The 25232-nt window shown below is 35.5% G+C and overlaps 1 protein-coding gene across 1 annotated transcript in view; it reads left to right on the top strand.

The window, feature by feature from the left end:
* Window positions 1-25232, top strand: part of NIPBL (NIPBL cohesin loading factor) — a 195698-nt gene that overhangs the window by 150711 nt on the left and 19755 nt on the right. The window contains exons 32-40 of the mRNA XM_007447917.1: window positions 532-585; window positions 14128-14236; window positions 15741-15877; window positions 20289-20429; window positions 20552-20645; window positions 21086-21240; window positions 21703-21793; window positions 23763-23936; window positions 24298-24488. Of these exons, the coding sequence (XP_007447979.1) occupies window positions 532-585; window positions 14128-14236; window positions 15741-15877; window positions 20289-20429; window positions 20552-20645; window positions 21086-21240; window positions 21703-21793; window positions 23763-23936; window positions 24298-24488 (1146 nt within the window). The remainder of the gene's footprint in view (window positions 1-531; window positions 586-14127; window positions 14237-15740; window positions 15878-20288; window positions 20430-20551; window positions 20646-21085; window positions 21241-21702; window positions 21794-23762; window positions 23937-24297; window positions 24489-25232) is intronic.

Below are 25232 nucleotides of genomic sequence, written 5' to 3'. Positions count from 1 at the left end.
GGCAACCTGAAATGAGATAGTAATTTCTACCTTTTTCAGAAAACATGAATTAAGATTAGTTTCATTATGTTTAATTATACACATAAGCCTCAATTTTTCTTGACCCAGAATACTGTTCATGTTTTGGACATAAGAAATTTTATATTATGGATTACATGATCAACTGTGTTTCACTAATGTCTTTAAATCTTCTATCTAGAAGGAAAATAAGAAGCAAACATTTCCATTTTTATTGTTTTTAGACCTTACAGATTTTTCTGATAGTATGTGACTCAATAATACTGTTCAGAATGTATACCATTTTTAAAATTTCAATACATTAAACTAATTTCTTGAATGTCTTCTAAGATATTTTTAGAATAAAGTTATTTAACATGGTAAATTATTGGCTCACTGAAAAAATAGTTTATTCTAAAAATAATTTTTTTAATTTAGAACTTTGGATATTTATATACTTGAGGCTGCAGCATAGCAGAAGTATATTTTAAAGTAAATTTCTAACTTTGATAGTTTCACCATTTCTCCCCTTAGGTTGCAGCATGCAGAGATACTGGCTATGACTGGTTTGAGCAACTTCTTCAAAACGTGAGTTTTTTTTAGACTTTATGATTTAAAAGAAGTTTATCAGTTATTTTTTAAGTATATACTTTGTGGTAGGGAAAATTTATTTCAATATATTAAGCTGAATGTTTTGGTTAATATCCCTGTTTAATGAATTGTTCAATTGCTTGCTACAAGTACGTTTTCTAAATCACTAATATTGATATTCTGTCTTCCCATCCTTCTAGATAATTTTTTTATCCCTTTAATCTAGATGATAGACATGAGATCTATAAATAGGTATATAGATTACATTAAATATATATTTACATTATTTGACATGTTATAAAATATGTAGAATTTCCTATAGTAGTGCAGGATTAAACCACAATTAGTGTTCTTTAAAAATTTTATAAATTGAAATATGAATTTTTTTATTTAAGAATTTTCAGATAGATAGAAGTACCCATCACCCAGCTTCAAAAATTGTTAGCACTTTCCTAATATCTTATTTATCTCTATCCCTCCCCCATCTTTTTTTTTTTTAATTTTTTTTTTTTTGGCTGTAATACCTTTAAAGAAAATCCCATACTTTGTATCATTTCACCCATAAATACTTTAGTATCGATCTCTAACAGAAATGACTTTTTAAAAAATAACCAGAATATCTTTTCATCTATATCAAAATAAATATTAATAAAATTATTTCCTAATATTTAATACCTAGTCAATGTTCACATTTCCCTGATTGTCTCAAAAATGTATTTTTATAGTTGGTTTGCAGTTGCTTTGGTTGACATGGCTGTTAAGTCTTAGTCTATAATAGTCAACCCTTCACTCCTTTTTTCATGCTACTTACATGTTTTCCTGCAGAGTGTCCCACATTCTGGATTTCATAGACCTCTTCTTGTGTCATTTAAGTTGTTCCTCTGTCCACCATTTTTTTCTGTAAACTCTTAAGTTAGATCTAGAGGTTTACTAATACTGAAGTTCAGTTTTAGGAATATAGACAGAAATACTTCACAGGCAATGCTAAATATTATTGCCTCACATCAAGAGGCATATAATGTTTGGTTGTTACATTTTCGGTGATTTTGATTGCCTGGTACATCTGTTATACAGTCTTTCAGGACTGGTTTTAAATGATCATTACCTAGATTCATTATTTTCATTAGAAGTTGCAAAATACTGATTTTTTTCCTAGTTATTTTATTTATTCCATGTTAATTAGCAAGGATTCTTCTTTAAAGAGGAATTTTGTCCTAATATTTGGCTACTGTAAAATATAGTTTGTACAGGAAGGGCAGGGGAAATACTTTATTCTTTTCCATTGCTTAATCAAGTTTCAGAATAATGAGTTTTCCTGTCAGTATCAGTGTGAACTAAAGATTTTTGTATCTTTTTATTGCAATCATAATTCTTTTAGAAGCTCAAATTGTTCCGTCTTTGCCCAGTGGTAGTCCCTTCAAATGGATCTTGTATCTTTTTGGTATAAACTCATTACTCTTTTGTAGCCTGATTACTTTCTGCCTCTAAAGGATGCCCCAGACTCAACTTACACATTTTCTGTCCCAAACATGAAATCAACCATTTTTCCAAAGAGCCCTGAATCCCTTTGGTGGGAATAATCTGGGTGCTGTGGATGTTCATTGCTAACGGGTTACCATAGCTTTGGGCCTTTTCAGAGGATAGAGCTAAAAGATACATATTTCTTACACTGTTGTGGCCTCTCCTGTTGCGGAGCACAGGCTCCGGACTCACAGGCTCAGCGGCCATGGCTCACGAGCCCAGCCGCTCTGCAGCATGTGGGATCTTCCCGGACCGGGGCACAAACCCGTGTCCCCTGCATCGGCAGGCGGACTTCTACGTGCCACCAGGGAAGCCCTGTATTGATATTTTTAATTCAAATTTAAGATTATGAGATTCTGCTTCTTTGATTTTATTATTTCCTTTAGGCTAAAAATCTTATTTCCAAGGAAATGGACATAATTTCCTATTTGCTTTGCCCTACTGGCAGTAAGATTACTGGATACAGTTTAAGATTTTTTTTGCATTTCTTTTTATCTGTAGCTCACTAAGCATATACCATTAAAAGTCTATCATGAAGTAATTTTTTCTGTTCGATTATGTCAACAATTTACTATCTGTTAAGTCTGTTTGTTTACTTTTTTATTTTTAATAATACTTTTTGTAATAAAACTGTATTTAGCAATAGTTTTAACAATCAAAATTATTTTATTAAGGCATAATTTACATGCAAAAATATTCACCAATTTTAGGTGTACATTTTGATTAACTTTAGTAATTATTTACAGTGATGTAAAAAATATCACTCTTAAAAGCTTCCGTGTGTCTCTTTGTAGTTGATCCTCTCCCATTGGTCCTTGGAAAAACACTGATTCACTTTTTGTCACTACAGTTGTCCCTCTTGTAGAATTTCATATCAATAGAGTCATACAACATGTAGTCTTTTGTGTTTGACTTCTTTTAACTAGCAGAATGTTGCTGGCGTATTAATGTTTTATTCCTTTTTATTGCTAAGTAGTGTCAATAATATGGATGTATCATAATTTCTTTATTCACAAATTTATGGACTTTTGGGTTGTTTTCAGTTTGGACTATTATGAATAATCCTGCTATGAATATTGGTGTGCAAGTTTTTGTGGGGATAGGTGATTTCATTTCTCTTGGGTAAATTCCTGTGATCTTAGTTGTTGGGTCATGTGGTGAGTGAGAAACTGCCAAGCTGTTTTTCCAAAATGGCTGAACCATTTTGCATTTCCACCAGCAATGTTCCAGTTACTCCACATCCTCACCAGTACTTGGTATTGTCATTCTTTTTAACTTTAGCCCTCTGGTAGTATGTAGTAATATGTTGCTTTAAAAAAATTTTTAAGATGCCTTTTTTAAGCATCCTCATGGTGTTTGCCTCTGTTATCCAGTCTGTAATATCTTGGACTCTCTTCATCAGTCATCTTCCATTTTATAATTTTACATGATATATTTGACATCCTTTCTCTCCTAAGTCAAATAATTAGCTCTATATTATAGAGCCTTATGACCGTCTTAGTTATATTTATGTCAGCCATTCCAAAGGGGGCATAATAATTCCTAGAAAACTCTACAACAACGTTTCATGTGATAACTGTAATAAATGTTAAAGTAAGAATTAAGTATAGATATCAGAAATGTCATTAGTTAGTATTAATAAAAAGAATCTAAGATAATATCCCTATGTGTTATTAGCAAGTTGAAAGTAGAAAAGAGAACACTAGATTTATAATCTCTTAGTAGTTTTATATTCTTTATATCTTTACTCTCTAGTCCTCTTTTAGTTCATTGCTTTCTGTTGCTCCCTATTCATTGCTTTCCTACTTTAGTTTCTGCCAACAATTTAGTTTACCAAAATGACATTGTGACTTTCTGATACAGTCATTAGACTAGCAGAGTTTAGTTTAATGATATAAAGAAAACTAAAAAATATTTATATAAATACATCTGATGGAGATATAACCACTCCTAGCAGTTGTAACAGCACTGTGCATAAATTTTAAGAGAAGCTGGGGAGGATACAAAGAAGGGACTACTGGAATTGTTTGAAATTCTTGAATCAAAAATAATTAGCACTCTTACTGTTTTCCACATGGATTCATGTACACACATTCCATTCTGTCCAATTTCAGATATTTATCATTATTATTTTTATGTTGGGTCAGCTTCATATAGATCAGTGATTCCCAATTCATGGAATATGATTTCCTAGGGAAACTTGAAGTACTACATGAAATAGCTTCATATTTACACAGGCATCAAACTCTGTCCACTAACTACATATACACATTTTGTTAATGTATGGAAATTCAATTCCCTTATAACCTAATGAATTCATAGCTTTTTTGTGATTTTTTTCAGTAGTATGTGAAAGAAAAAGTTCTATCATGAAAGTTCTTACATTTTTTTTATTTCTAAAAAGTGATTCAGTTAATTTAAACCACTGTCATAGCCTATGGTGGGTACACAAAATTAATTTTACAGAGCCACTCATTGTCATCGCTTATGATCTAAGACTACAGCCTTTTCTTAGTTTACAAGAAAATGCAGGCAATGAAAAAACTTGAATAAACTATATTTCATCTGTTCCTGGCCTTTGTAGTCCAAAACAAGATCTCCTTTTTGAAGTTTACAATCAAATACTCTTATTGCCATCAATCAGTGAATGAATAGAGAAACCGATATATCCATAGAATTTGATAGTGCTCCACATCATAAAGGAACAGACTGCTGATACATACAGCAACATAGATGGTTAATGAAAGCACTGCAGGATGAAGGAAGCCTTACACAGAGGAGTACATACTCTGATTCCATTTATATGAAGTTCGAGGAGAGGCAAAACTAATCTGTAGGGCTTCCCTGGTGGCGCAGTGCTTGAGAGTCCGCCTGCCGATGCAGGAGACGCGGGTTCGTGCCCCGTTTCGGGAAGATCCCACATGCCGCGGAGCGGCTGGGCCCGTGAGCCATGGCCACTGAGCCTGCGCGTCCGGAGCCTGTGCTCCGCAAATGGGAGAGGCCACAACAGTGAGAGGCCCGCATAACGCAAGGAAAAAAAAAAAAAAAAAAAAAACTAATCTGTATTGGAAAAAATCAGAGGAGTGATTGCAGGGGGCCGGGGATTGACTCAGAAGGGACATGTATTAGTCATGTTTCTCAGAGAAACAGAACCAAAAAGATACTGAGAAAGGGAGACAGAGAAAAGATTTATTATAAGGAATTGGCTTATGTGATTATGGAGGTTCTTAAATCCCACAGTCCACTGTCTGTAAACTGGAGACCCAGAAAAGCCCCTAGTATGTAGTTTAGTCTGTGTCCTAAGGCCCGAACCACGGAAGCTGATAGCGTAAATCCCAGTCCAAATGTGGGAGGAGACCAATGTCCCAGCTCAAGTACTCAGAAAATGGTTGGATTCTCCCTTCCTCTACCTTCTGTTCTATTCAGCCCCACCCACATTGGAGAGGGCAGTCTCCTTTGCTGAGTTCACGAATTCAAATGCTAATCTCATTTAGAACCACCTTTACTCACCAACACGTCCAGTAATAATGTGTAACCAGATAACTGGGCATCCCTTGGCCCAGTCAAGTTAACACTTAGGATTAACCATCACAGTTCTACCCTTTGTTAATTTGGTACCCATATACATCTACTTAAACCATACTAAATCTCCAAATAACGACAATAACAAGGTCATGATTCTACCTAACATGATACAACTATCAGGCATGTAACCAAAAATGCACCAACCCCTTCCCCAGAAGAAGTCCTTGAGTGATGTTTACTCTTCTTGATATCCCATAATTTAAGTACTGTGATGTCAGATTAACAACATTTAAATACTATGATATGAAGTCAGTACACTTTATGTTATGTGATAAAGGAATAAGGGGGGGGGAGAAAGATATTTTCTCACTTTCCCTCTCGATCTCTCTCTCCCTTTCCCTCTCCCCCACCTCTGTACACACAACACACACACACAAATGTATTCATGACAAGTAGGAAATACTCACGGCAATTGAAGTCCTTATTTCTATAACTGGTAATGTGATCACAGCTGGTATAATACTAAGAGATGGCCTAAGGGATCTCTTGTATTCCAGAGATACTCTTCTGTACCTTCATTATAGAGTAGTACTCCAGTTTCTTCTTGGTAGTCAGGATCAGTCACTCCATCCAGAACCCTAACTCCCTTCCTCTGTTGTTGATTCAGAAGCATGAGGAGCACACAGTAGTTGGGTGACAGTACTAACTTTCAGTTCAGTGGGATTATGGTTGTGTCTCCTGGTAGAAGCATTCCCTCTCTAGAACCTCTCTCTAAGCCAGCAGGGCATAAAGTAGATGGAACAGAAGCAAAAATTTTGCTAATGGGTCACGAGGGGTAATAGTGAGTGATGCCCCTCAAATTTCCACCTCTTGATTCCTGGACTAATCCTGGCTATGGACTAAACAGCACCATGTATCGGTGCTGATTCAGAGCATAAGAGCCTGCTGGAGAATCTTGCCGGAGCCATTGCAGGATATTGCCACCTATCTGGTGCTGTAACTGAATCTTTTTTTTTTTTTTTGCGGTACGCGGGCCTCTCACTGTTGTGGCCTCTCCTGTTGCGGAGCACAGGCTCCGGACGCGCAGGCTCAGTGGCCATGGCTCACGGACCCAGCCGCTCCGTGGCACGTGGGATCTTCCCAGACCAGGGCACAAACCCGTATTCCCTGCATCGGCAGGCTGACTCAACCACTGCGCCACCAGGGAAGCCCTGTAACTGAATCTTTAAAGGGACATTCCACATTCTGTCAAGTCAGCTGTTTCAGAATAGTCGGGAACATGAGCATGGGCTCGTTGCTGCACTTCTTTTGCTGTGAAGTGAGTTTCTTAATCAAAAGCAATGCTGTTTGGAGTACCATTATGGTAGATAAGGTATTCTGTAAGTCTGCAGGAGATAGTTTTGGTAGAAGCATTGCATGCAGGAAAGGCAAATCTGTATCCAGAGTGTCTATTCCAGTAAGAACAAAATGCTGCCTCTTCCATGATGGAGGCAGTCCAGTGTAATCAACCTGCCACCAGGTAGCTGGCTGATCACCACAGGGAATCATTCCATGTGAGGGACTCAGTGTTGGTCTCTGCTGCTGGCAGGTTGGGCACTCAGTGGTAGCCATAGCCAGTGTGGCCTTGGTGAGTAGAAGTCCATGTTGCTGAGCCTATATATGGCCTCTATCTCTGCCACCATGGATAGTTTGTTCATGAACCCATTGGGTGATGACAGGAGTGGCTGGGGAAAGAGGCTGATATCCTCAGACAAGGCATCTGCAGAACAGGTCATCCTATCCACTTGATTTTTAAAATCCTCTTCTGCTAAGGTCACCCTTTGGTGAACATTCATGTGGGATATAAATATTTTCATGGATTTTGCCCATTCAGAGATGTCTCCACATGCCCCAGATTTCCTTATCAACAACTTTTCAATCATGTTCCTTCCAAGTCCCTGACCATCCAGCCAAACCATTGGCCATGACCCATGAATCAGTATATAATCACACATCTGGTCATTTCTCCTTCCAAGCAAAGTGAACAACCAGATGCACAGCTTCAAGTTCTGCCCAGTGGGAAAATTTCTCTTCACCACTGTCCTTCAGGGATGTCCCAGAAAGGAGTTGTATTGCTACAACTGTCCAGTTTTGGGTGGTACCTGCATATTGTGCAGACCCATCTATAAACCAGGCCTAAGTCTTCTGTTCCTCTGTCATCTGACCCTAGGGTCTTCCCCATGGTCAGCTGAGGCCATAGGTGCCAGCTTGGAGAGAGAAGGTAGTGTAGCAGAAGTGGGAACCACAGGCATTTAGGCCATTTTTTCAAGTGCCCTTCAGCCTGCTCTGACCTAATCATGTATATACCACTTACATTTGATAATAGAGTACTGCTTTTCACACCCAACTTTATGGCTTGGTGAGTCAGAAAACACCCAGTTCATGACAGATCGGAATGCATGATAATTTGGTGGCCCATGGCTAGGCATTCAGTATCTACTGAGGCCCAGTAGCACGCCAAGACCTATTTCTATGGAGGATGGCAAGGCTTTGCTCCGAAATCCTAAGGGCCTGTACTGCAGTTCACCTGCGGGGGCTTGCCAAAGACTCCAAACAGCATCCCTGTCTTCCATTAACACTTCAAGCACCACTGGATCTGCTAGATCATAGGGCCCAAGTGGCAAAGCAACTTGCACAGCAGCCTGGACCTATTCCAGAGCCTTTTCTTTTGTTCTGGGCCCCACTCAACACTGGCAGCTTCTTAGGTCACTCAGTAAATGGGCCAGAATAATATACCCAAATGAGTAATTTGTTGCCTCCAAAATTCAAAGAAACCCACTAGATTTTGAGTCTCCTTTTTGGTTATAGGAGGGACCAGATGCAACATCTTATTCTTTACTTTACAGTGAATATCTCAACATACCCCACACCACTAAGCCCCCAGGAATTTCTTTGAAGTAAAAGATCTCTAAATTTTTGTTGGATTTATTTCCCACACTTTGACATGCACATCTTACCAGTAAGTCTAGTGTAGTTGCTACTTTTTGCTTACTACATACAATCAACATAATGTCATCAATGTAATGGGCCAGTGTGATATCTTGTTGAAGGGAAAGATAATCAAGAACATGCAAACTAAATTATAATGTATGGCTGGAGAGTTAATATACCCCTGAGACAGGGCAGTGCAGTGTATTACCGGCCTTGCCAGCTAAAAGCAAACTGCTTCTGGTGGGCCTTTGACAGGGATGAGAAAAAGGCATCTGCCAAATCAATAGCTGCACACCAGATCCCAGGGGATGTGTTAATTTGCTCAAGCACTGATACGTCATCTGGTGCAGCAGCTACAATGGAGTCCCAACCTGGTTAAGCTTATGCTGATTCACTGTCATTCTCCAGGATCTATCTGTCTTCTCAGGCCAAATAGGCAAGTTGAATAAGGATGTGGTCAGAATCACAACCCCTGCATCCTTCAAGTCTTTGGTGGTAGCACTAATCTCAGCAGTCCCTCCAGTGATACAGTATTGTTTTTGATTTACTATTTTCCTAGGTAGAAGCAGTCCTAGTGGCTTCCAATTGGCCTTTCCCACCACAATAGCCCTCACTCCATTGATCAAAGAACCAACGTGGGCATTCTGTCAGCCTGTGAATAAATCTATTCTAATTTTGCATTCTGGAACTGGTGAAATAACCAGAGGATGGGTTTTGGGACCCACTGGACTCATTGTGAAACAGACCTGAGCTATACCTTCATTGATCATCTGACCTCCATAAGCTCCTACTCTGATTGGTGGGCCACAGTGACGTTTTGGGTCTCCTAGAATTCGTGTCAGTTCAGAGCCAGTGTCTGGTAATCCCTAAAAGGTCTAATAATTTTTTTCCCCCAATGCACAGTTAACCTGGTAAAAGACTATAGGTTCCTTTGGGGAAGGTTGGAGACAGGATTAACAGTATAAATTTTCAGTAGTGTGTGGAATTCCTTCCTCAAGGGGATTCTTCAAGGAATGCTGTGGATTGAATCTTTGTATCTCCAAAATACATAATGTTGAAGCTTAATCCCCAGTGTGATGGTATTAGGAGATGGGGCCTTTGGAGGATAATTAGGTCTTGAGGGTGGGGCCCTCATGAATCAGATTAGTGTCCTTCTAAGAAGAGACATGAGAGAAATTACCTGTCTGCTCTCTGCTGTGTGAGGATACAAGAAGACAGCCATCTTCAGGCTAGGAAGAGGATCTTCACCAGAAACCAACCATATGTTGATCTTGCACTTCCCAACCTTCAGAACTATGAGAAATAAATTCTATTGTTTAATCCACATAGTCTATGGTATTTGTTAAAGCAGCCCATACTAAGAAATTGGTATCAACAAGTGAGGTGCTGCTGAAATAAATACCTAAAAATGTGGAAGTGACTTTGGAATTGGGTAGTTGGTAGACACCAGAAGATTTTTGAGGTGCATACTAGAGAAAAACTGACATTGCTGTGAAGACATTTAAAGGCAGTTCTGATGAGGGCTCAGAAAGAAAAGAGAAGAGCTATAGGGAAAGCTTCCTTCTCTTTAAAGCATATATATAATCATGTACAGAATGTTGGTAGAAATATGGATGGTTAAAAGCCATTCTGATGAGGTCTCAGATGCAAATGAGGAACATGTTGACATTCTCAGTCAACAGAGAAAAGTGAGTCTTTGTTATAACGTGACAAAGAACTTGGCTAAATTGTGTTTCTGTTCTAGTGTTTTGTGAAAGGTAGACCTTCAAGTGATGAAATTGAATGTTTAGCTGAGGAGATTTCTAAGCAAAGTATTGAAGGTGCAGCTTGATTTCTCCTGCCTGAGTTTACAGTCAAATACTGTCTATGTCTCCATCAGCCAGTGAATGGGTTAAATAAACCCTGATGTATCCATACAACTTAATAGTACACCATACCATAAAGGAACAAACTATTGATACATACAACAACATAGGTAAATAATAAAAACATGCAGAATGAAAGAAGCCTTACACAGAAGAGTACATATTATGATTCCACTTATATGAAGCTCTAGGAGAGGCTAAACTAATCTATATTGGAAAAAAATCAGAAGAGTGGTTGCAGGGGGCCAGGGGTTGACTGGAGAGGAACATGAGGAGATTTTCAGGGGTGATGGTAATAATCTATATCAGTGGTTCTAAAAGTTATCAAGATTACCTGTGACTTGTTAGAAGTGAAGTTCTAAGGCTTTACCCCAGACTTAATTAATCCATAACTCTGAAGTAGGGGCTCACCTAACCAAAGTCTCCAGATGATTCTGATATAAGTTAAAGATAGAGAAAGACTGTCCTTTATCTTGATAGGGAGTTTGACTTATATAGGTGAATACACTTAACAAAACCAGGCGAGTATACACTGCAGATTTGTACATATTTCACATAAATTTTATCTCAAAAGGAAAAAAGAGGGCTTCCCTAGTGGTGCAGTGGTTGAGAGTCCACTTGCCGATGCAGGGGACATGGGTTCGTGCCCCGGTCCGGGAAGATCCCACATGCCGCAGAGCTACTAGGCCTGTGAGCCATGGCCACTGAGCCTGTGCATCCGGAGCCTGTGCTCCGCAACAGGAGAGGCCACAACAGTGAGAGGCCCGCGTACCGCCAAAAAAAAAAGGAAAAAAGGAAACACACTGATGTCTGCAGCTTACTTTGAAATGCATCAAAAAGATGGATAGAGATGTGTATATGTTTACATATACATATGCACACATATATACATATATCTATGCATGCATATCATGGGGCTGGTTTAACATCACACGTGTGTATGATTTAACATTAAACAAAAAATAATCATGTCAGGATACAGGAGAAATCGTTGATAAAATTTAATACCCTTGAATGATAACTTCTAGTAAACTAGGAATAAAATCTGACAGAGAATAAACTATAAAACCTAAAATGAAAATCATGCAAAATGGAAAGATATTAAAAGATCTCATCAAAATCAAGAACAAAAAGTATTCATCAAACATGTCAAAGTGATTAAAAAATGTATATGGAAAAGTAAAGAACTGAAAATAATTGTCACTTCTGAAAATTCAGGGACACTGATGTGCCTTAACACATATCAGGACTTATTTTTAGAGATACAGTAATTAAGGTAGCATGGATTTTTCAATAAATGAGACTGGGCCAAGTGGCTATCCATAAGGATGTTTGTTTGTTTGTTTTTAATCAACTCAGCAGTCAATTCCATATAGATTAAAGGAAATCTTTAAAACTTACAGAAGAAAGTATATGTGTGAATATATTTTTGACCTTTCTTAGGGAAGAATTTCTTAAGTCACAAAAGCCATTAACCTGGAAAGATTGATAAATTTCACTGCCTTAAAATGAGGAACATTTATGAATCAAGAAAACACAAGTCACAAACTGGGAAAGATATTTGATACACATATAACTAACAAAGGACCATTGTTAAAAGTATGTAAAGAACTCCTGTCCTGCAAACCAGTATAAGGCAGGAGTCCTGGCAGGAAAACAGGAGAAAGTCATGAATAGGCAGTTCATAGAGGAGATAGCACACATGGCCTATAAGGTATTCAGCTTCATAAGTAATATAGGAAATACAAATCAAGACCACATTTTACACCCATTTGATTGGCAAAAGTTGAAGTTCAGTGATAACAAATGACGGAGAAAAGATGGATTAAATAGCATCCCTTAAACACTGGTGCTGAGAAAATATTACAACAGAAGTTTTTAAATTTAGTATTACTTCATAAAGTTGAACGTTCATATATCCTATGACCCAGTAGTTCCATGCCAAGGTATATACCCAAGAGAATCTTGCATATGTGCACCAGGAGACAGGAATGTTCATTATGCCACTAAAATTTTAATTAACCTATCTTCAGAAGAATGGATAAATGAATTGCAGTATAGACATAAAACGGCCTGTCGTATAGCAGTGAAAATGAATAAAGTTGTTTCATGCAACAACCTGGATTACAGTTAGTGACATGTTGAGTGAAAAAGGCACATCCCAGAAGACTACATCCAGTATGATACCTGTCAGAAAGTTGAAAATCGAGCAAAACTATAAACAGTATTTAGCTTAGACAATTTTTTTTAAGCAAAGAAATGGTAAAATTTCTGATAAGTGGTACCTTGAAAGTTAAAGAGGAAGATGGGATAAAGGAAGGAGCACATTGGGAAATATAAGTTATTGGAAATATTCTTGAGTTAGGTTCATAGTGCATCATTATATTTATAAGTAAATAAATTAAAAGGGCACATAACCAGTATTGGCAATGTCATGAACTAAAATTTATGATTAATACTTTTATGTAAACTTGATGTCTTGGAGAGCAGAAAGAAAAAACAGGCAAGGAGATTGTTTTCTACTCCTGCCTGAAAAAGACCAGACTAGCATATAATTTTAATAGCTGCTTAAGGTTGAGTTATAGAGCAGGACAAGGAGAATTTGCTGTTCAGAGTTGTAACTGGGTAAATTGAAGTTCTCTTGCTTACATTTATTTCTTTGAATTGCAGGGAGCAGGGGAAATGTGTGTGATATGTTATTCTGATTGCTCTCAGTTTTAATAATCCACGCATATTGTAGTGAAAGTTTAAACTTGTGCTGTCCCATACTAGCCACACGTGTTTTTTCATTTAAATTAACTTGAATTTTTATTTACTTTTAATTCCTCAGTTATACTATCCACATTTCAAGTGTTTTGTAGCTGCATGTGGCTTGTAGCAGCAATAATGGGCAGCACAGATACAGAACATATCCATCATTGTAGAAAGTTACATTGGACAGCACTGGAACTCTTGACAGAAATTAAACATTTCAGTTTCTTTAATAGCCCCAGAATTGTATTAGCTATTCTTTATTAACAAAACAGATATACCTTAGATGACTTTACCATTGACCTCTGATTATTATGAAAGATTGGATTGGTTTTATTTTTTGGCTATAGTTAAACTGATCTCTTTTCCTCATATCATTATTTGTAACACTTTTCTAACATTGTTTATTAATAACTTGGTAAAAGATAACACAGGGAAGAAATCCAGTCTTGTGTTTTATAATTGCGAATTATAAGGTGCAATTCAGATGTAGTTACAATTATTTTAAAAATGTAATTAACCCATAATATACTTTTTTGAGACATCAAAGAACTTGAAATAATAAGGAATGGAATTCTCATTCTTTAAAATCATTCAACTAACATTGAGTGGTACTCTTAAGGGAAGGTCACCGTTCTCACTTCTCGCATATTCTACCTTAGGTCCTACACATAGCAAATAACTTCATACTAAAATTGTTTGAAAGTATCTATAAATTACTGGTTTATAAGATATTTTAAAATATTTGTTACATATTTTTGTTTATTAATTTGCATTTTCAGTATTAAATTGTTAATAACCAATTGAAAAGCTTATTACTTATGGACACATTTAATGCGTTTATATTATTATTGTCTAATGAATAATTATACTGGGATTTTTTTTTTTTATATATATACATATATAGTTGTTGAAGTCCGAAGAGGATTCCTCATATAAACCTGTGAAGAAAGCTTGTACTCAACTTGTTGATAACCTAGTTGAGCACATTCTTAAATATGAGGAATCTCTAGCTGGTAAGACATTTTATATATTGATCGTTAAGTTGATTTTATAAGATATTTTAAAATACTTTGGGCACATTTCTCATTTTTGCCTCTAGCTCTGCTTAGCCTAATAATTAACTACTTCACTTTTAAATGAAATCTGTTTTTTGTTTGGTGTTGAATCCTAGGTTATATTGTTACGGTTGAGTAATATTATCTAGAGCAGTACAATAAAAGCATAGGACTTGTCTCTTCCACATATCTTTCAATAGCACATAATTTTAGATGTCATAATGAACAGGAATTAAAGTAAGTCCAGGGGCTAATATGTATTTAGCTAAATGCACTCATCCAAAAACTGTTCAGTATCTTTTAAATTATATAAAATTTTCTATCAAAATGAAATTGTTTTAATTATTATAAAAATGTTTTTAAAAGATTTGTAGTATATACCTAATATCATTTATAATTATTATATAACATGTGCTTAATCTTGACCTAGAAAGCTCTTAATATTTTTTAATTGAGAAATTCCTTAAATATTTAATATTTTATATTATTTATCACACTGTCAGTCACAAAATTGAAGTTAATGAAAATATAAATAATTATATAAAACTTATAAAAGTCATAATGGATATCTATTGCTTAAAAGCACACAAGACTAATATTATTTCCCATCCCCTAATGTACGTTAATGAGGAACAATAGTCAGCCTCAGTCAGTTTTCAGAATTGGGGACCAGTTGCCTTTATACAGAGGTATCATTTATGGTAAAATTGTTGATATTCTTTATATTTTTATTGCAGTTTTTTTTTCTTCAATTTTTTTTTCATTTTCCATGTTTACCTCTTTTTCTTTGTATATTTTGTTGTTTCCCCTACTTTTCCCTATCCTAGATTTTAAGGGTGATACTGTTGTCACTTAATGTTAAAAAGTTTCTAATCTCCTCTAAAAACTCCTGAGAACCAAGAAACATTTTATCTCCTAACTAGCAACATTTTCCTCTCACCTGAACAGCATTTCGTTTACTTTTCTAATACAGCACTGGTCCACCTTCTTATCATTCCTGTCTTCTAACATTCTTCTACCACAGCAGCATCTCTTTTTCTCCCCAGTACCCTTAAACACAGTATCACCTCAGCTAAATTGTCTTCGTCCTCCTTTGCTAATTTTCTTTCCCATACTCATTTCCATCCAGTTTTAGATATAATCAATACCATGTTTATTCTGAAAATTCCATCTCTAAACTTCCCAACTTTCATTCTACTTTTTAACTTCAGTCCTACTCCCCTCAGTGTAAAACTTGCCTTCCCTAGTGCAGCCTCCTTGTCCTTTATCCTTAATATATGTAATGTAACAAAGAAAAAATGAAATGCAGGAAGTCTAGCATCATAAGAAATGCTAATCTGTTGTATTCAGGCGTGCACTGAATCTATTCAGGGGATAGTATTGAGTAATTTAAATAATATTCTGTATAATTTCCATTGCCTTGTCATATTTTAGTGTCTTATTTCTCTGTTTGTTTTTCCAGACTCTGACAATAAAGGTGTGAATTCTGGACGATTGGTAGCTTGCATAACCACTTTGTTCTTATTCAGCAAAATAAGACCCCAGCTCATGGTTAAACATGCCATGACTATGCAACCATATCTTACCACTAAATGTAGTGTAAGTATTAGAGCTGTCCTATTTTTCTCTTATATAAACCATGTAGTAAATATTTTAAATTTAAAATTCACACTGTGTCATCCACATTTTCACTGACAGATGACAGTCATTTTCACTGACAGATCAACTGGGTTATGTACTCAAATGTATGTTCTAATATTTGTGGCAAGTTATCTACAAACATCATTTTTCTGATGTATTATAAATAAAGTTCAAGTCCCATTTCTTTGTGAACTCCTCAAGCTAAATCCTCAGTAATGCTTAATAAACGTTGTAATTATTGTTAGGACTTAAAAGGTGAATGAGACAGAGTTCCTGTCACTGAGAAATTTACTGTCTTTTGGATTCTGATTTTGCTTTTCATTTGTCATTTTTGATATATTTTATTTATTTTTATAACATATCAGTATATTGAATATGGAAGACCTAGGATCATCAGAGATGCTAGGCTGTTATTTTAAGTTAATATTACACATACTATGTTCTCCTAAAATCAAATGTGAAGATTAAATATTACTTGAGTAAGATAATCTAGCAACTTAACATGACAGCATGGTGAGTTAAGTGGCTTATTATAGCACTAAATTTTAAAATACTCTAAAAACCTATAAATGTAAATAGTTTTTTTACTTACTATGTTCCCAGTGTTCCTAGGAGCTAATTTGAACTGTTTACTAAATTTGTTTTGTTGCCACAGTCAGGTTTTTTTGGCAATCTAAATTAACAAATTCTAGGTGAAAATCTTCAGGATGTCCTGAGAAATTTTAAAGACAGAGGAAAGTACCAGAAGATAAATGCATTAAGAACAATATATAAAACAATATATAGGGCTTCCCTGGTGGCGCAGTGGTTAAGAATCCACCTGCCAGTGCAGGGGATGTGGGTTCGAGCCCTGGTCCGGGAAGATCACACATGCCACGGAGCAACTAAGCCCGTGTGCCACAACTACTGAGCCTGCACTCTAGAGCCCGAGAGCCACAACTACTGACCCTGCGTGCCTAGAGCCCATGCTTCGCTACAAGAGAAGCCACCGCAATGAGAAGCCCACACATCGCAACGAAGAGTAGCCCCTGCTAGCCACAACTAAAGAAAGCTCATGTGCAGCAGTGAAGACCCAATGCAGTCAAAAATAAAATAAAATAATTTATTAAAAAAACACAAAAATAATATATAGTACTTCTGAAAACAACATTTAAGACAACATTTAATTCTTCCTTTAGGACTTAGATCTTAGTGTTAGATCCAGAAATAAATTGATTAATATGTAATCTGTGGCTAATAATAATAGATAATATTTATTGAGCTCAGTGCCAAACGCTGTGAAGAATTTTACATACATTATCTCATTTACATTGTGAAGTCGGTACCGTTATTATCTCAGTTTTACAGATAAGGAACGAAAGCTTAGAGAATATAACTAACTTGCCCAGTGTCACACAGCTAACAAGTCTCAAAACTAGAATTCAACACCATGGCTTGCCTCTAGAATCTGAACTATAATGGAACCTTTATAAATTGTCCTCTTTTCAGTCAATATTTTTTTAAAGCAAGGTTACTTTGAAAACGTTTTGTATAATTTGTTATGCATATATACATATTTTTATATATACAGCAATATAGAGTTTTATATAAATAAGGCCATCTCATAAATACAATAGACACATTTTAAAATTGTTTTTGTTTTTTATATCCTACCCGCATCTTTATTCCTCCTCTTCTCAAGATAAGCAATCTGGAATATCCTTGCCACTTTATCCATGTTTCTATAATTGCAGGCACACATATACATGTAAACAAATGGTTGACCAGATTTTTAAAAAATCAGGTCATGTTATATACATATCTGTTAGGCATTTTTACTAATCTCAGAACAACTGATATATGTTTAATTCATCCTTTTGAATGGCTACATATTATTCATCTTATGGACGTCCTGTGATTTATTTAACCATTTCCCATCTTGGCAGGTACTTATTTACATTGTTTCCTATTGATAGCCACTACAAACAATTCCTTAATAATCATTCCTATTCATATACTTCTAAATACTGGTGCTTTTTTTCTTTTGGGATAGATTCTGAAGAATTAACTTCCCAGATTGAAGGAATTTTTTTTTAGTTTTGGTTTTGGTTTTGAATAGATCTTTCCAGATTGCTGGTGGACATGTTTCATAGCCTCTTTGGAAACCAGTAAATGACAATCTGTGTCATTTTTGTACTCTTTGCCAGTCTAACAGGTGTAAAAGAGTATAGTTCATTGTTGTTTCAGTTTCCTTTCCCTGATTTCTAAGAAAGTTGAGCATCTTTTTTATGATATTAACTAATTGGACTTGATTTTCTGTGATTTGACTATTATCATTTGCCCATTTTACCTTTGAATTGTGGACCTTTTTTTGAAAACTCTTTAAATGTTTGAGATACTGAACTATCTTATGTATATTCATTTCAAATATTTCTTATGTTCTACAGCTCTTTTCCTTCATGATTTACGTCTTCATTTAAATTTTCCTTCTAGAATTTAAGATACTTCATTTACTTGATTTTTCAAGCCAGTTATGTTTCAAGAATTTTTTACTACATATTTTTAAGTAAAATTTTGGCAGTGATTCTCAAATGAATTTATCTTACTTGACAAAAACTAATTTATCCCTACACCCACTTTAACTCATCCCCTGTTGCTTAAAGGAGGTGGGAGTGGGAGATGGCAGGGAACAATAGGATATCTATGTTACTTAGGAAAAAAACATTCATCTTAGCCTATTTTTTTATTGAATCCTCTGTGTATCCTGAAAGGAAGGATGAATGTAAGGTCAGAAAGTTTTTAACCAGTGAGGTAATAATAAGCTCAAAGAGTTCAAAATGAGTGTCAAAAACCTGTTGCTAAGAATAAGGAATGAGGGACTTCCCTGGTGGTCCAGTGGTAAAGAATCTGCCTTACAATGCAGGGGATGCGGGTTCAATCCCTGGTCAAGGAACTAATATCCCACATTGCCACAGGGCAACTAAGCCCATGTGTCACAACTACTGAGCCTGCGTGCCGCAAACTGTAGAGCCCACACGCCACAACTGCAGAGCCCACGCACCCTGGAATCTGCGCGCCACAACTAGAGAAGAGAAAACCCACACACTACAACTAGAGAGAAGCCCGCGCACCACAATGAAAGATCCCGCCTGCCTCAACAAAGACCCCGCATGCCACAGCTAAGACCTGACACAGCCAAAAATAAATAAATAAAACAAATAAATAATAAATCTTTAAAAAAGAAAAAAGAATAAGGAATGATAACTTGGCTAGATAAAAAAACATATGTTAAAACCGTAGTCAAGGAAGGGAGAGAAGAGGAAAGGAAAGGAAAGAACGAACTAGTAACTTTATTTGCCTATGGGCAGGGACACCACTGGGTGACTGGAGGACAGGGGTAGGAAAGAGACTTTTTACTGTAAATCCTTTAATATCTTTTTTTTTTTTAATCACTACCTTTTACTTTATTTATTTTTAAGATGTTTTATTTGGCCGTGCTGCCTGGCATGTGGGATCTTAGTTCCCCGACTAGGGATCAAACCCGCACCCCCTGCAGTGAAGTGCAGAGTCTTAACCACTGGACCGCTAGGGAAGTCCCCTATGTTTCTTGGTTTTTTTGTTTCTTAATGTTCTACCTGTTTTTTAAACCGCTTAGTTTTTAATCAGCTTTAAAACTTTTAAAATTAAAAAATAATTGTAATATAATATTTTAAATTTTAAAATAAAGGAGCCTTATACCTAGTTCTGGGATTCCACATTTTCATCTATCATAAGAAGGGTTAACACAGGGCTTCTCAACCTCAGCACTGTTAACATTTAGGGCTGGATTATTCTTTGTTGTCAAGAGCTATTCTGAGCATTGTAGGATTTTTGGCAGTATCCTTGGCCTCTATCCACCAGATGCCAGTAGCACCCCCGTGCCCCTGTTGTGACAACCAAAAGTGTCTCCATATATTGCCAAATATCCGTTGGGGCAAAGTCAGCCTCAGTTGAGAACTACTGAGTTAACATACCCTAGTTTGAAAAATACGAATCTTGAAAATGATACCAGTCTTGGTAAAATACTCCGTTAGTTAAACCCCATTGTTCAGAATTGACTGTTAGTGCATTTTAGGAAGAAAAAGAGTAATTGTAGCATTGTGATTAAGTGACCCAAAGATCACATGGTAAGTTAGTGACAGAACTAGAATCCAGGTTCCTGTCACTATCTGCTGCTCTTCCCTTCATTCTTTAAAGAAGTTCTTTTCTACTGATGTTTTTGTTTTGAAAAAAGGCTTTATATAAATATACATATATATATAAATAATACCAAACCTCCCAACTATGTAAAGCTATATATAGTTTGTTTTCAGATTTTGTTTTTCATAAAGCACTAATTTTATCCTTATAGACACAAAATGATTTCATGGTTATCTGCAATGTTGCAAAAATCCTAGAGCTGGTTGTACCACTGATGGAGCATCCGAGTGAAACTTTCCTTGCCACTATTGAAGAAGACCTAATGAAGCTTATCATCAAATATGGCATGACTGTAAGCATTCACTTTACCATCTCTGTGTTGATCAGTATATAATTCACAAATGATAACTTAATCATGTGTTTTTACCTTTGTCTTTAACTTTTGTCTAAACAGTAACATTTTCTCTCTTTTAGGTAGTGCAACATTGTGTAAGCTGTCTTGGGGCAGTTGTAAATAAAGTGACACAAAATTTTAAATTTGTGTGGGCCTGTTTCAATAGATACTATGGTAAGTTCAGTGCCTGGGCTTTAAAATCATTCTGCTAGATCCTGCAGTGTATACAGTTCCTTTTTAACACATCTGATAAGAGGTAGTGTCAAGGGAATTATAAGAGGTGTGATGATTGTCCTCTCTGGTCCACTCTCAGAAGCAATATTTTCTGGTGTCTTTTATATTCCCTTAATAACCCAGTATGATTACTTCAGAAATTTATCTCCTCATAAGTAAACGTTGGTAAGTTTTTTGCCTACTATGTAAAATAAAATTTAAATATCGTTTTTTTCTTACATTAATTCTTTTAGGCTCAATGGAATGCCCTTATATTTCTAGACGTTTAATACTTAGAACCGTTAGTAAAATTTAATTTTAAGTTATTAACAGTAATTATTTGAACATAACAATTTAAGGATAGAGGGTTTGTTATAAATAAATATTACTTATTTTATTAGGTGCCATTTCAAAATTAAAAAGTCAGCACCAAGAGGACCCAAATAACACTTCACTGCTAACAAACAAACCAGCACTTCTTAGATCCCTTTTCACTGTTGGAGCACTATGTCGGCATTTTGATTTTGATCTGGAAGATTTTAAAGGCAACAGTAAGGTAAAGATCCTAATATTAATTATTTAGTATGCTTTAAAAACAGAACTGTGTGACCCTGGGCATTGAAAATGACTATAATGACTCAGGATGAAGGCGGCATTAGGGTAGTCTGGTTTAATTCTGAAACAGTGCTACTCAAAGCATGGTCCTCAGACTGGCTTCTGATCCATGAACTGTTCGTTACCGGTCCATAATAAGATAAGTTTACGCAAGTTATATCAGCTTTGTGTTAGTAGGCACACTGCTTATGTCAGCAGCAGTTCATTTTTTTTAACATTCTCAATGAATGTCACTGTTCTAAAATTCATGGATTTATAAATGTATTGGTGAATTATTCTTTAGTAAAGTTCACATGTGGAGGTTCTCATTGTTTGCTTTTAGGTATTTTTTTCCTTTATAGTTGAAAACCTATCTAAGTTAACTCTTCCTTATACACTTTAACATGGTTTTTTTCCCCCTTAGGTTAACATAAAGGATAAGGTACTTGAACTATTGATGTATTTTACAAAGCATTCAGATGAAGAAGTACAAACAAAAGCTATCATTGGTCTAGGTAAGATAAGTCTAAATTGCTTCATATTCTTTAGTTGTTTGAGAGGTTGAGCAAATTTTAAAATGTTGTGAATTTAAATTGTTGAGTTATTTAAGTATGTTTTTGTTTAAAGTAGGATCTGGTATCTCAAATATAAGTCTGGGGATTAAAACAACTGGGTTCCATTATTGGTTCATCCAGTGACTTCCTGGGTGACTTTGAGCAAGTTGTGTAACTTCTATTTGTCAGTTTCCTCATTAGTAAAATAGATATGACAATACATTCTTATACCCCTAATTCATAGGGTTTCATAAAAACATTCATTAAAATACTTTAATAAAGAAAGGTGATATAGAAGAATTTGTGCTGTTGCATATTTTTTAAATTGTTCTTTTTCTTTGCAAAGTTTTGTCATTATATGTGTCTGCCTCTTCTAAGGTGAAAACAATGGGCAGTCTACCCAAACACTTATTTATATAGAAGCATAGGGTAAACAACCCCACAGGAACAATTTGGATGTATACTTTTCCTGTATTATTGTTCAGGGATCATTGATGTAATAAATACATGTCTTTGCAGAAAATTAGGTCTTTGTGGCTTATCTGGAAAGATTTTGGTATATGGGAGAAATATGAGAAGGGTAGAATTAAAGTACCTGAAATGAGTGCACTGTAAAAAAATTAGAAGAAGAGCACTCTCTAGGTTTTTGTGTTGTTGTTGTTGTTGTTTGTTCTGTTTTTTACAAATACATGTAAAGCTACTCAGTAAGGTTAACAACTTATTTAGAAATTTTATTTTGGCAGCATTATTAGCAAGGTTTATAATTTAATATGCGTGGACAGTTGCTGATATTTCTAAGTCACCCAAACTTCATTAAATGTTTACTGATTTCTTTAAATAAATTTCAATCTTAATATCTTATTACTTCTTCATCTCTTTCAGAAAATTACATATAGCAAATATAGTAAAAATTCAGATATCACTTACTAGAGAGTTATATTGATAGAGTATTATCTTTTAAGTCAAATGTATACCTTTGAATATTCAATCTGGACATACATTCTATAAAGTGGCAAAAACTAATAGTGTTACATCTAATTCAGAGAACAAAGAGTGTAAATTTTAACTTGCAGCACTATCCAGAAAATAGTGCCTTTAGACTAGTTAATAAAAGACATCTTGCCTGGGCCATAGTTATCCTGTGTCACCTTGGGCTAGTTATCTGATCACTCTATGCTTTGAATTTAGTTTGTTATTTGGCATCCATAATACTTGCTATCATCAAGGATCTTCATTTTATCTCACATAAATAAGCATTTTGTACAAATAAACATGGACAATATTATTTTGCTGCTTATTAACTTGTGGTTGTAGAATTCAGCATTGTGGCTTCAATTATAATGACATATGAGAAACAAATAGAAGATTTTACGCTTTATTTTAGAATTATTCCATTTCATCAAATGAATATATTTCAATATGTATATTTTTAATAGCTCCAAGGTAGTACCTTCTTGCTAGGAGTCTAAAAAATGTTTGCAGACATTACCTCTTAAACCCTGAAAATATCCCATTGAGGTAGGTGGGTGGTAAATATTATTGTCCCCATTTTACAGATGGAGAATTGAGGCACAGAGATATTATGTGACTCACCTAAGGTCACACTACAAGTCAGTGGTGGAGCCAGGAATAGAACCCAAGACTCCTGACTCCTAATCCACTCCCCTAGCCACTAGGCCCTGCTCCCTCCTCAAGGTTTCCTCTTGTGTGAAATTCTCCTTTGAAATGCAATTTCTTGTTTTTAATTCATGGGGAAAGAAGTACCTGCTGTAATACTTCTCTAGGTAAGGCCACCAGCATATTCTTCCAGTCATTTTAAGTTTTAATTTTTGAAATAAGGAGCTGTTTATATAATTTTATCAACATTAAATGTTATATTTAATTTTAATATGAATATATCAAGAGAATTTTTGTTTTCTCTCTTCTTTAGGATTTGCCTTTATTCAGCATCCAAGTCTAATGTTTGAGCAAGAGGTGAAAAATCTATACAATAATATTTTATCTGATAAAAACTCCTCAGTAAATTTAAAAATACAGGTGTTAAAAAACCTCCAGACCTACCTACAAGAAGAAGATACACGTATGCAGCAGGCAGATAGAGACTGTAAGTAAAAACATACTTTCAAAAATGCAGAGTGTAGCTGCAGTTAGCATACCCTATGACTCTTATCTAATAGATAAGGAATTTTAGGTAAAGGAGTTCAGTTAAAGAATCCTTCATAAACTCCCTGAAGTAGTTTATAAAATTTAATACATGTGCAGACGAAAACATTTTGATGGAGGGAGAGAGATTATAGTTCTCATCAGGTTCTCTAAGGAGTCTCTAACAGATACCCCCACCCAAAAAAAAAAAATTGAGAACCATTGGGCCAGCTATAACATTTTGTGCTTTTGGTTGTGGCCTAATTTAGAGTATTTAGTAAAGTTAATATACATGTTCTTAGTATGTTTACTTCCTTTTGTAGGGAAGAAGGTTGCAAAACAGGAAGATTTAAAAGAAATGGGTGATGTTTCCTCAGGGATGAGTAGTTCCATCATGCAGCTTTACCTCAAACAGGTGCTCGAGGCGTTTTTTCACACCCAATCAAGTGTACGCCACTTTGCCCTAAATGTCATTGCATTGACTCTAAACCAAGGTCTTATTCATCCAGTTCAGGTAAGTATGTTTTATAGCAGCGGCACTTAGCAAAAGAGCCAAATTTGTTGCCATTTGAAGACATGGTGATTAGAAAATAAGTAGTTCTTTATTCCTCTTAATTGTTGATTTTTTTTTTGTCCCAAAGTCTTAAGAATCCAAGTTTTAGTCCATATTTTAGGTTGTCTTTACTGCAAAATACCCATATATTCATAACATCTTTATTAAAATAAACTTCCAATTTATATTTGTAGAATACATACTCCGAATTATTTCTTCTGAAATGATAGATGTTTTAATTGACATTGACTCTTATCTCTAAGAACCAACCGTATGTAATGTCAAATATGTAATGTAACTGGGGTTAAGAGTATAATCTATCTTAAACAGGGTGGATTTTAGTCCACATAAAAATAACCTATATAATCTGAACTCAGTTCCTTCATCTTTAATTGGAAGTAATATCAAGTACCCAACAGCTCAAAACACCGATGTGTAGACTAGATGATGTACTCAAGACATATTAGTACTACAAGGGATTGGCAGCTAATTCTGATGTAGTATTCACCATCTGACATGTTCAGGAGAGTGCCATAGGGGCAGAAGTCAATTTGTTAGATAACCAAAGCCTGTACCCTCAAGATTTTTATTTTGGCTATGTTTTGTGGAACTTTTCTAAAATATGCTCTATGTTGTTATGCTGTGTTCTTCCCTGTGTCCTGAAACAAAACACAGTAATGCATATTTAGCCTGTTCTTCATGATT

This window comes from Lipotes vexillifer, unplaced genomic scaffold, assembly GCF_000442215.2.
Source record: "Lipotes vexillifer unplaced genomic scaffold, Lipotes_vexillifer_v1.1 scaffold1706, whole genome shotgun sequence".
NCBI lineage: Eukaryota > Metazoa > Chordata > Mammalia > Artiodactyla > Lipotidae > Lipotes > Lipotes vexillifer.
The sequence above is the reverse complement of the archived record's forward strand: the minus strand, read 5'-3'. Positions and strand labels throughout refer to the sequence as shown.